Source organism: Arachis hypogaea, chromosome 4, assembly GCF_003086295.3.
Source record: "Arachis hypogaea cultivar Tifrunner chromosome 4, arahy.Tifrunner.gnm2.J5K5, whole genome shotgun sequence".
In the NCBI taxonomy this organism is placed as follows: Eukaryota; Viridiplantae; Streptophyta; class Magnoliopsida; order Fabales; family Fabaceae; genus Arachis; species Arachis hypogaea.
In genome coordinates this window covers 80,753,702-80,767,712 of record NC_092039.1, presented here as the reverse complement: position 1 = coordinate 80,767,712, position 14,011 = coordinate 80,753,702, and the positions used below count along the sequence as shown (strand labels likewise).

The 14,011-nt window shown below is 24.6% G+C and overlaps 1 protein-coding gene across 1 annotated transcript; it reads left to right on the top strand.

Moving 5' to 3' along the window:
* Nucleotides 1-384: 384 nt before the first annotated feature.
* LOC112794963 (3'-5' exonuclease-like) lies at nucleotides 385-996 on the top strand. The gene has a single exon (XM_025836923.1). The coding sequence runs from the start codon at nucleotides 385-387 to the stop codon at nucleotides 994-996; it is 612 nt and encodes a 203-aa protein (XP_025692708.1).
* Nucleotides 997-14,011: the final 13,015 nt, after the last annotated feature.

The following is a 14,011-nucleotide window of genomic DNA, read 5'->3' as shown; positions in this document are numbered from 1 at the left end:
AAGTAAAAATTATTTTTTGTAAATAACTAACATATATTTTGGTTTATGTATACTCTTTTTAAATTAGGATAATGTTATTATCATTTTTTAAATTATATTTTTTCTGATAATATATATACCTCTCTATTACGAGCTTTTATAATTTAATATTTAAAGATTTTTTATAGAAATTTTAATTTTAATAAAATATAATATAAATAAGATCACATCAATATTAAAATAAAAAAAATACTTATCTAATAAATTTAAAAAGAAAATAATATATTAACAAAAAATAAAATTAATTTCTTAAAAATAATAGAAAAGCGGCTCAACAGGCACTAGCCGCTAGTATATATAACCACCATCGTCGCGCTTTTCACCTTCTCTACATCCCGAGACACCATGACGATTCACATCCGCAACTACGACATGCCCTGGGACACCCACATGTACAAAGTCATCTTCCATGGAAACTTCATCGAGACCTGCCGAACCTCTAACCCTTCCATAGTCGACGACTGGGTCCAATTCATGAGCAGCCACTTCGGCTTCAGCAGCAACCAAAACCGCCTCATCGGCCTCGACGTCGAATGGAAGCCAAACACTCAGCGCAACGCGCCTCGTAACCCCGTGGCCACACTCCAACTCTGCCAGGGCGAGAACTGCCTCGTCTACCAGATCTTGCACGCGCCTTACATCCCACAGTCGCTGCTGGATTTTCTCAAAAGCCGCAATAACACGTTCGTTGGGGCTGGAATCGACGCGGACGCTCAAAAGCTTCTAGAAGACTACCACCTCCATGTGACAAACTGCACGGACCTTCGGGTGCTTGCGGAGCACGTGCTGGGGGGGAGAGAGTTGAGGAATGCGGGGCTGAAGACGCTGGCTGCGAGGGTTATGGGGGTCGAGCTGGAGAAGCCGTCGTACACCATGAGGAGCTATTGGGATGTTGAGCGGCTTAATCCTCAGCAAGTGCACGCAGTACGCTTGCTTGGACGCGTTCGTCTCTTATGAGGTTGGGAAGAGGCTGTTCGTTGCTTCCGGTAATACTTCCAATAGAAAAGATCGATCACTCTAAATCATTTTAGAAAAATAATTGACTTACATGTAATCGATACTTAGCGTGAAGAATCTAATAACTAGTGGCAAATTTATTATCTTAAAGTCCAATACGAATGAAATCTATTGTTCCCTTTCAAATTGAATTTGTGTTGTTAACTAAAGATGTTAATGGATACTTATGAAGGTGTTCTTTTTCCGTCTTTCACTCCGCCTTTAAAAAATGCAAGGTTCTGAAAACTGAATCGGTCATCGAACCGTTTTAGTTACTGATTTACTAGTTTATAGGTTTATCCGGTTTGACCGTGGTTGAACCGAAAAAACCGTTTTATAATAAAATAATAAATAAAATATCAATAAACACACTAAAACATAATTATAGTTTAATATAAATTTTAAAATATCATCGAAATTAAAAGTATTACATAAACCAAAATGTTATAATCTCATTCAGATACATACTCAAAAATCAAATAACAAAAACAACCAACCAAACATAAAATGACATCTAAGTTTATCATCAATCATCAAAATCCGCTATAACTTACTGCAATTTTGCTACATTAATCCCTCACTTATGTAAACCCTTGTGGCTTGCGAGACTTGTTTGTGGATATGCCTAACAGAACAATCAGAGGAGATTAGAGGCCTTGTTATGAATGCCAATAATGAAATGAATTGAGTAGGTTTAACATGACAGGTTTAACATGGCAAGAGTAGGTTTATCATGGCAAATTTTCATCTTCCACTCAATGAACAATTTATTAAATCAACAACAGCAAAACACAATATAAAAGTCAAAAGGTCAAGAACAACACTAAAACAATAATTTATCAAATTAACAAGTTAATAAGATCAATCAAAACTAAAAATTAAAATAGCAAGAACAATATTCAATTATTTATTCAATCACTATATCACTATATCAGTTCACACTTCACAGTTCACAAAAAAACTATATCACTATATCACCATTTCAGTTCACGGTTGAATTACTTGAATCAGAATTCACTACATACATGTTCTCACTACAATTACTCTTGTTAAAAGTTAAAACCCCTTCTTTGTCATAGATTTTATTAGGGCTGTTTAGTTCGATTAAGCATATACTGTAAGTTTCTCTAGGTCTATGTAACAAGCATGTAGGTTATATAAGTATCCTCGGATATTATTTCTCTAAGTATATGTAACAAGCATGTAGGTTATATAAGGGGATAAGTATCCCTGTTTATTATTTCTTTTTCAAATCTGTCGATTGTAATTCCATGTCTGATTATAAATTTCAATTTCAGTTTCAATTTTATGTCTTTATATTTATGTAACTGTTCTATTGAAATCCAATTTGGTTGATCGAGTTCTCATCAGATTAGGGAAAAGATTAATTGAATTTTAGTAACCATGATATTAAAGAGAAGCAATTTGACCACATATCAGATATCACTATAAAAGAGACAATGGTTGCAGAAGGGGACAGAGACAGACAAAGACACCGAGAGAAGCAAGTATGTATACCTCAAAATTCAACAAAGTAGCAAGACCTCTTCTGCAATTAAGCTCATCGTAATCACTGAGCTAAACTTTCTCAAAACATAACAATTATCAAAATTTATCACAATCTAAACTCATATCTAACAAATAGCTCAAAACTCCAGGCCATCAACACATACCAACACAGGCAACAAAGATCAAACAAATAATCAAATTGCTGTGTGTAATAGTAACAATGCATGTTGCAATTGCTCAGATACATTCTTTTAACTTTGACAAAAACTTCATTCAACTCAAGAGAGGGATAATAAATCTTGAATCTTCCTCAGCAAATCCAAATCAGCCATAACAGTAATACTAAATTGTACCTTCTGATTTGGCAACTAATAAAAAAAACAGAACAAAAAGTTCAAAGTAAAAAAAATAAAATTAACAACCCAACCAAAGAATCAAGAACAACCCAACCAAAGAACAAATCAGAATCAACAATAGAGAGGACGACGGAAGAATAAAAATAAATCAGAATCAAACCAACAATCAGAATAAAAAAGTTCAGAATAAAAACAGATCAGAATCAAAATTAAATAGAGGCTCCATTACAGATTCAAATGCAAGGAAGGATGACGGCGCTGGAAATGGAAAGCTGGCGACGGTGGAACAAAGCTTCGCGACAGAGGCAGGAGGCGAACCCGGCGACTATGCTTCCACTGCTGAGAGTCTGAAACGTTAGCTGAGTGAGGGACTGAGTGAGCTTCGAAGCTCCAACCAGCGACGGCGTCAGGAGTAGTCCGGCGGCTGAACGAAAGGGAGGGACTGAGCTCGCCGACTTTGAGAGGAACGGCTAGCTCGAGGGTGATGGGAAGGATGAGGGAGGGTCTGCTGCTGCGCCGTTGGAGAGAGTGTTGGAGTGAGTTAGGGTTGGTAACGAGTAAGGTTGGGGTTACTGAATGCTAAACGGCGCGTTTTGAGAGTTTTTGGGCAAAGTGAAAAAAACCGGCCGGGTCCCGGTTCGGTTCGACTGACCGGTTACCGGCCAGTTTAGCGGTCCAACAACGGTTTTCATTTTTTTCGGTTTTAGCATATAACCGAATCGTATTTCTCATCGGTTCGCGGTTCAATCGGTTTGACCGGCCGGTTCGAACCGGTTTTTAGAACATTGAAAAAATGTCATATGTTTTTTCTTTATTTTTGTTGCAAGTATTCATTTATTATCTCCTCATAAAATGTAGATATCTACAGGTATCTTTGGATATTTTTTAAAAATTTTTAAAAAATATACAAAAAATATAATATAATAATTATAAAATAATTAATTCAATATACCTCAATATGACTCATAAGATATTTATTATGAAAAATAATATTTTAAAAAAATATATAACAATATCTTTTACCATAATAACATAACATAATTTTTTTGGATGAGATTGAATAATGTAGTAATAGATTTGAGTGACAAAAAAAAAGTGAAAGAGAGAGATTGAGATGAGTATGAAAGAAAGAAAAATTCGAATTGAAGGAGGAATTAGAGTTACTAAATTTAAGAAAGTTAGAGTAAATTTATGTATATATAAATAAATTTATGTATATATAAATGGATTTATGTATAAATAAATTCGCGTGGATTTAACGAGTTTTCTGGGGCAGGTACTTATATTCCCGTCTCCATCTATTTATTCACGTGGATGGGGCTCCACCTATGGAATTTTATCGATCTTCATCTAGCCTAAAATCGCAAGTAATTTTTGAAAATACATGTTTTGACTCTTTTTTATCATTTCTATTGATAGCATTTATTGGTTTGTGATGTTGAGCTATTCTAACTACTTAGTAAAAATTTTAAGATAACCAAAGTCTAAGCAATATTATTCTCTTATAAAATCATATGTATCTTTGTTATAACAATATTAATAAAAAACAAATGTTAAACACTAAATGAGTCACATTTTTTATATATGTTATAATAACTAACAATATTACATATCATAACTGTAAAATCATAATATTTTGAGAAATGATGTATAAACAATTTAAATGTTGATATGTTTGGACAACTTTAAAAAAAAAGTAAAAAGTATTTAAAAATTGTATGTTGATCTATAAGATTTTCTTTTTAAAAACTTATTGATAGTTTATGATTAATAATTTTGGAATTATATATATTATTTATCTTTTATATATATATATTATTTTATTTTATAGAGATTTATAACTTTTTTCGTATTGAAAATATTAGTGGTTATAGAGAGATTTTTACCATTAAATGATTATAGAGAAATTAAAAACAAAATTGGTTCATATTTTTCAATAAAACATTTAGTTTTTGTTTTAAGTTCAAAGTAAATTATATATTCAATTTATATTTGTTTGTTTATCCTAATTATTACATATAATAGATAATATTATTAAGCATATTTTAAAAGAAATTATTCAATTTTATACAATTAAAAAATAATCATAAGATTGAGATTAAGATGAAGTGAAATATAATAAATATATAACAAATAAAAGTAAAATAAATAATTAAAATAAAATAAAAAAAGCAATTAAAAGAAGTAGGAGAAGGTAAAAAAGAGAACGCATATAATCAATAAAAATACATTGTAAAAATATTTAATATAATCAATGAATATAAAAGATAAAAGACACAAATTAAGATATATTCTTATTAAAAAATTTCAAGAAAAATATTATGAAAAAAACTATTAATCAAGTTCTACAAAAATATTATAGAAAAATTGAAATGTTAGTAAATAAAATAATAACACTCTCATTAAAAATTTTTAAATACATAAAAAAATATTATAAAACAAAATAATAGAAAAATTTAGTAAAATAAGATAAACTAAAATAAAAAATAAAAAATAAAAAAAAGTATAACTAAAGCACAAAAAAGAGATAAAGGAGGTACAAAATACATTTTGATTTCATATATATGAATAAAAATAATAAGAGAATAATTATTTAAATTAAATTTATTTATTTCATTTATTTATTCATTATTTATTAAATAATTTAATATTTATTTTGGTTAAATCAAATAATTGATATAATTAATTAGTTATAATTAATATTATTTATTCGAATAGTATAACCGAAACATATTAACATATCAATGGTAAAATTAAAATTAACTTGAATACTTTTAAATATAATTATGGTAATTAACTAAGTATTATATGTTCTTTAATAATTTACATTTAATAATATATTTAGTAATTTGACAATTCTCTTGTATAAAACTTTTAATGAGTAAAAATGTGAAATATGGTGCAGGAAAAAAAACTAAAGTGACATAACTTTTTTAGTAAAAGAAAAAATAATTTTTTTGTTTATTTTTTGGACATATGTCCATTTTTTTCAAGTCATAGATTTTAATTGATAGAAACTAATAAAAATTAAGTCCATAAAAAAATTTAATTAATTTGTGTCTTAAGAGTACATTTTAAAAATATAATAATAGAGACTTTTTAATATTTTTAATGTATTCAATATATTAAAAATTAAAAAAAAAATTTTTATAATAATTTTTATAAAATATTTTCTTTTATGATATACTTAACTCGAATACAAATTAGTAAAATAGCAATCAATAAAAAAATAAAATTTAAGGAAAACATGTTAAAAATTGAAATAAAATAAAAACTTTCAATTATGATAATTAATTATAATCATATATATTTACTTTAAGGTTCATACCTCAAAAAATTCAAAATATTAATATCTTATATTTTTTATTTTTTTAATTTTAGACTATTATAAACATTAGCTGCTCTTCAATAATGACAATTCTTTAAAAAGATAAATATAATTAAATGATCCTAAAATATATAATAATTTTTAAAATAATAAAAAATATACAATTACTTAAAATATAACATTTGTGTATCAAGTGAAATTTAATTGTCAATATAAAAATTATATATAATATTATATCATAATCAAATAAGAGATTAATAAAAAAATTTAATATTTATATAATATATCAAAATTAAGTTTAAATTTTCAAAAATCAAATTTTATTATTTTTATGGAAGAAAATTAAGCAATAAAAAAACTCATAGGAGCGTTATCAATGTTGAAATAATAGAAATAACATCATATTAATTTTTATTTATTGAATAATCTAAAATTATAAAATTAAATTCATCATATATATTAAAATAAAAAATAATATATTCATAAATAAAATAAAATAATTATTAAAAATTGAATATGCAAATAAAAAAATAGATTATAACTTACAAAAACTATTTATAAGATTTGCTACATAAATAATAAAAGTCATATATCTATAAAAATTAAATTATATTAAATTGTGAGATATTTAGATTTAATGATTTAGAAAAAATTAGTTAATATAATAATTAATTAGTTATAATTGATTTAATTTAATGATTTAGAAAAAAAATTGGAAAATACTTTGACAGATATGTCACATAAACTCTATCATAAGTGCAAAAATTTGATTTTAATATGATATAATAGATCATTGATATCCTAATGATACGGATCAATAAAATTTAAAAATATTATTTAGTATATCTAAATTTTATATATATATAATTTACCTATTTATAATGATAATTTAATTTTTAAATTTTTTTTAATATAATCCAAATTCTAATTAAATCAAATATTGATCGATTATTTTTTCAAAAAGAACTATTCGAACTAATTAAAAAATTAATAAACTTGGTTCATCGAATTCATCCTCTTGTACTTTCTCATACATCAAAGAAGAATTAATTAGGATCAATCTCTTTCAAAATTCAAACTCTTCTTCTTCTATGTTTAGCTAGATAGTACAGTATGTGTTATAGCAATAATTTAAAGATCTAATATGATAAAGTATTCAATTCATAAGATATGTTATTTCTTGCTTGCTAAATTTGCATTTAAAAAAAATATTATTCATATACAAAAAACTCTTGACATCCATATAAATATATGGTTGTTATTAATCAATCATTTTAATAAATTATTTTTTAATTAAAAAAAAAAATTGTGTATTAACAATATTTATTATAAAAATTGTACATGTTACTGAGATTGCTTTTTTTTTTCTTTTTTGATTTTTTTTCATTAATGTCATATTTGTAAATTCTTTCAATTATTTTAAAATTTTTAGTTTTAATAAATTTTTTTATCAAGTTTTTTTTTAATTTGAATATTTTATTATTTTCATAATATAAGCATAAAAAGAAAATTTAAATCATTTTTGGTATTATAATTAATCAATCAACTTTTATAATTAAATCATTTTTTGTACACCAAAGAAATCTATTAGGATTACTTTAAATAAAACGTAGAGAATTATTATTTGATCAAAAGACAATTAAATTAAATTTTGATCATATTTAATGTAATTATTGGATAAAAAAAAAACTACCTTGCAATAAATATTTAATCCAAATCTAGCAACTATACAATGTGATAAATGTTATAATAGCACATATTGATACTCTCAAAATTATAAATAACTAGTGTATGTTCGTGTGCTATGCACAAAATAATATATAAAATTATATAAAATTTTTTTATTAAAATTTAAATGAAAATTATATATAATAATAATTATTATAAATATTTTATAATTATATATAATATAATAATAATTATATTAAAATTTTTACTTAGGACGATTTTATTTGTTGGTTTCGTATTTATTCTTAAAGTCAAAACAATATGATCAACATTGTTACTTGTTAAAACTTCACATTTTATGAAATAATTTTTAAATTTTCAAATTCATAAACTTATATTATTACAAAAGTTATTAGATCGATTAATATTTCTTGATAACATGGTGTACCAAAACACTATCGTTGAGTATTAGTTAGCGTGAAGAGAAACCAATAATAATTTTTGTTATTCAATATATAATTTTTATTCTATTGAAAAATAAATTAATATTTCTTAAATTTATAAATACATTTTTTTCTAATTTTTACACTATTTTATTTGACAATATTTACCATTAAAAAATAACAAATGACCATACTATCCCACAATATATATATGTGTGTGTGTGTGATGTGCAAAATAATTTCTTGTCTTGAAATTAGTTCTAGTTAGTGAGATAAAATTTAAAATACTTTTTATTTTCTTACTCAAATTTAAATTTAAATTTAGAATTGATTAATGACTCATTTTTTTAATTACAATAAAAAATAAATTGATTAGATGTAAAATATTTAGCATTTAATAATTTCAATCATTTAAATTTTAATTACCAAAAATTGGATTAAAAATTAATTATAAACTTAATAATCGATAATATATATTATATTAGTACGTAAAAATAATCATTACAGATTTTAGTAGCATAGATAGTATCCAAGTAATTCGATTTAGTAGTATAGATAGTATCCAAGTAATTCGAATCTTATAGATTCGATTTACTACAAAAACACATCATTCGAATCTTATGAATTTGATTTAGTTTCCAATATAAAAGTAACATATAATATCATTTCGTAATCAAATAAGTGTTTAATCAAAGATTTTAATATTTATATATATAATAATATGATAAAATAAATAAAAGTTTGAGTTTAACCATAATATAAATTGTAATTGATTTGATTTAATAATTTAAAAAAATTGAATAACCCTTTTTAGTAATATGCCAATCTAAATAATATAGATTGAAGATAAAAAAATATAGCTAAATTATATAATATAACATAATATTTCTAAAAATTTGTTTTATAGCAAATCTAATATCAAGATATTTATCATCATCTGTGGTATAATCTAATTTTACAATTATTTAAACGTTATTTTTATGAAAAATCACATTATTTATTTTGAAAAAAAATATTTACTCATTATTATAATTTAAATAGAATATAAAATAGATATTAAACCAATTATTTCTTTTAATAATTACTCAGTCACAAATATCTATTAAAAGACTTGAGATTTAAGAGCATACAAAGTAAATATAATACTTACAACTTTTACACTACTACTACGATAAGATGATTATTATAAGTCTTTTTAACATAAATTAAATAGAATAACATATAATAATAAAGAAACAATCAAATCCAAAAAAATTATAGAACACCTGTCATACACTACGACGGTTAGTATTGAGAAAGGTTTAACCATTTATTTTTTTATTGAATAAATTATCATTTGTACCCATAAAAGATACAAATGCTGACAAATATGCCCATATAAGAATAAAACGACAATTATAACTACAGAATGGCTTCCGTGTGCCAAGAGTACCCAAACATTGGTTACACAATTAGTCGATTAGGGTATTTTTGGCACACGGAAGCTATCTTCCGTGGGTACAATTGTCGTTATATTCTTATATGGATAAATTTGTCAGTGTTTGTATCTTTCATGGATACAAATGGTAATTTATTATTTTTTATTAGCTATCTTTTATCTACTCTACACTTCACTGAACCTATAGTTCAACCTTTCAAATTCTCATATATTCTTGCCAAACACAATATTATTATGTTTTTTTTTATAGAAAGAATCGTTAGTAAAAAGATGAGGTTCTCTTATAATATTTATGACTTTTTATGATAATAAAATAAAAATGAAAAGCATAAAATAGTATTGTGTATATTTAAGTTAATTTTAATCTTTTTTAATAATCAGATTTATCATAATATAACTAATAAACAATGACAATTAATACGGATTGGATATGTTTTGAGTATGTTATACATTTTATGATTTTGTACGGAACAATATTAATTTTAATTTATATATTTATTATTGGGTATTAAAAATAAAAAGTATTTGTATTGTTAGCATTTTTCAAACCTTCCTCAGGTCTGATCGTGATTAGGCCTAAAAGATCACCTACCTCATTGGACATAAATGTAATCCAATCAATTTTTATCTGATAGTGCTATACATTCGCATAATCATAGGAGAATCACATTCGCATAATCATAAGAGAATTAACTTTAGCGAGATAACAATATAGTATTTAGTTACCACATTAGTATTTTTATATATAGAATTATTAATCAATTATGTATGGCTTCTGATGAAAATAATATATTCAACATAGATATTTTTTGTTAGGTAAAAGATAACAGATTGACAAAGAAAATTAATTACACTAGGTATATTCATTTTAAAAATATTTTTTTATATAATACTATAAAAAATATCATGATTACCCTGAATTACTACATGTTCAACTTTCATCGACAGCGGTAGAATACCTAAATTGAAAAATTTTCAGACTATAATATTTGTCAAACAAACAATTAATCAAACACTCATCTATACCTTCTCATTTTGAGTATATTTATACATAAAAAAAGAGTTGAAATAGCAAAAGTGATAAAAATGATGATTTTTATAATTTTATATGGCTATCTATATATAGAAGACCAGAAAACTATGATTATCTAACAAAATTAATTTTATTTATTGCATTCAATTTGAATAAGTAAAAAATCATCTTATTTCATTTTAGTTCTTAATTCACATGATTTAAATTTAGCTCAATATATATGATTTGATTTGATTTAATTATCAGTGAAAAATATATTGAGAACCTATTTTATGCATAGATTTGTTATTTTAATAATTCATTAATACAGATAATTAGTATAATTAATTTGATTTAATAAATTAAAAAAATAAATTAAAAATAATAACAAAATATTAAAAGAAATAAATTAAAAAATACTACCAAATCAATTTGATATAAATTATAATAAATTATGTGATTTTTAAATATCTAATCAAATCAATTAGTTAATATAGTTGATTTATCATAATAAATTGTATTTAATGAGTTAAAAGAAACAAATCGCTAAACACTCTCATAAGCACGTCCATCATTAAGTGCAGAAACCTGATTTTTATATAATAGAATAGATAATAAATAGAATATATGAGAATATGATATGAGATATATTTTAATTATGAAATTGGTATTATATAATAGATTTTTTCTAAATTCTTATTGCTTGTTCGTTACTAATTTTTACGTAATTACTTAATAATTTCCGCCTACGAAACTATCAACTATCTAATATTATGATTTAATTAATAAGAATGATGACATCAATATTTTTTCATAAGTCTTGTTATTATTTATAATTAGAAAACAGCCATAAATAAATTTATTTTCTTAACGAGTGTTAAATTTGTTGTCAAATTTTATATTACTTTTAAAATTTTAGCATAATTGAGTCTAATTTTTACATTTTGAAATGAATTTACTCAAAAAAATTAATATATAAATCACATTATTATTATAAATTATTTTTTTAACATAATTAGTAGTGCTTGTTTGGACCATAAAATTTAGCTTCTAATGATATTAAAGTCAACCTATTTTATTATCTTGTACCTTCAAAGAATTTACACGACTAACATAAAAATATAACAATTAAAAAAAAAAGTTCATTACAATAAGTATATTCATTTTAACAAATATTCTTCTATATAATATTATAAAAAATATATTGGCCACTTTGAATTGCTACAGGTCAACTTCCATCCACATTAGTAGAATGCCTAAATTGAGATATATTCATCAAACAAACAATCAATAAAACACTCATCCGTACTTTCTCATTTTAGGTACATTTATACATAAAAGAAATTATACATAAAGAAAAAAAGAAGAAGAAAAGAAGAGTTGAAATATCAAGAGTAATAAAAATTATGATTCTTATAATTTTGTGTGGCCATAACTACAAGAAAAAAAATAATATTTGTAACAAAAAAATTGTTACAAAAAATCGAAATTTTAAAACAAAAGGACTTTCTAACAAAAAAAGGGGTCGTTGCAGTATGTCTCGTTACAAAAAGTTTTTGTAACAAAAAATGGAACTATTACAATTCAAAGTGATATTTTGTAACAAATTTTTCTGATACAAAAAACCAGAAATCGTTACAAAAGTGGTAACAAATTTTGATTTTCAAGGTATTTTTGGTGACAATCTATTTTTTCCTATCATAAAATTTTGGTACAAAATATAACTTGATTTTGTAACGCTTTTTTTCTTTAGTTACAAAAGTAAAATAATTATTTTATAAAATTTTTTAATTCAAATTGTATGCATAATTTAGTAAATTAGTTTTTAAATTAACTAATCTAATAACTATTTTAATAAGCAAATCTACATTTATATAATATGCAAAAACATACATAATTCAAACATGCCTCATTTAGCTAAAATTATTTTAAAACAAAATAACCTTAGTGAGTACATTGATTAGTTCTACAAGTTATATGTCTTGCATAAGTTCAACCAAAAGTTAAAAGTTTTAACATAGATTAGTGTCTCTATGAATCAAAATATTCTTGAGCCCTCAAGATAGCATGTAGTCACCATTTCAGCACTCTTGTAAATAAGAAAAACCAAAACAAAAAATTAGAAACAAGATATAACACTAATTATAATTTTTTTCATTAAGTTTTATCCAAAATGTTTAGAAAAATTTTGGCAAAACCTCCCCTAAAACTTGGATATTTCCACCGTCTACGGTTCCAACAAAAACAACCAATTCACACTTATTTCTCAGCCAATACACAACCAAATTTATCAAACTAAATAATAAGACATTTGTCATTTCTCAACCATGACACAAGTAAAATGTCATAAATAGATCCATATACAAATTAAACTATACTAATAATATAGGAATCATCTAGGAAAATGTATTAAAACCATAAGCAATTTTAGGAGTACCTTTAGGGTCTAGTTTCTTTCATTGTCAAAGCGCGCTATGAAAGAGTTCACAACGGCTTGTTGAGCTTCTAACTGAGCTTTTATTTGAGCTAATTCTTCCTCTTGCCGTGTTCATTGCTCTTCAAGTTTTTCTTTGAGCACATCTATTTCCTTTGTTAGTTCCTCACGGTCTTGCATTACCTCTTGAAGTTGTGTTTGAATCCTTAACTTAGATTTTGAAGCCTTTATGCTATAACTCTGCTCTGCTCTAGGGAAACGGAAAATGGCTGTAGGTAACTTAGTTTCCTTACAGAAACTCTGGGTTGCTCTAAGCAACTAATATATATACAAATATCTCATTATTATATTAGCTCTGGTTTCTTTTTTCTCTGTATCTCTTTTCTCTGCTTTGATTACTCTTTTTTATGTATCTATATTACTCTTTTCTCTTTATCTCTTTACTCTTTTGTAATCGTAAATATGCAAGCGGGACAAAACCCACGTCCTTGCCAGCAACTTTATAAACCAAATATATTTTCTTAAAAGAATCAGTCAAGTTATTATCGTTAAACAAGTCTCAAGTATTCATTTTGATTAAGTCCTTATACTTTTATAAAAATTTGGACATGATCTCTTCTGAAAATAAGACTTAACCACGCTTACGGGTCTCAACTAAATAATTTACCAAACTCTTTTCAACCTTTCCAGTATCAAATCAATTCAGAATCAAACAAATTCCAACATTGAATCAGCCATATAACGCTAATGTTAATCTTTAATTTTATGAACTCATAACTGTTACTAAG

Coding starts and splice junctions, on each gene's coding strand:
- LOC112794963 (XM_025836923.1), top strand. CDS start 385: ATGACGATTCACATCCGCAACTACGACATGCCCTGGGACACCCACATG.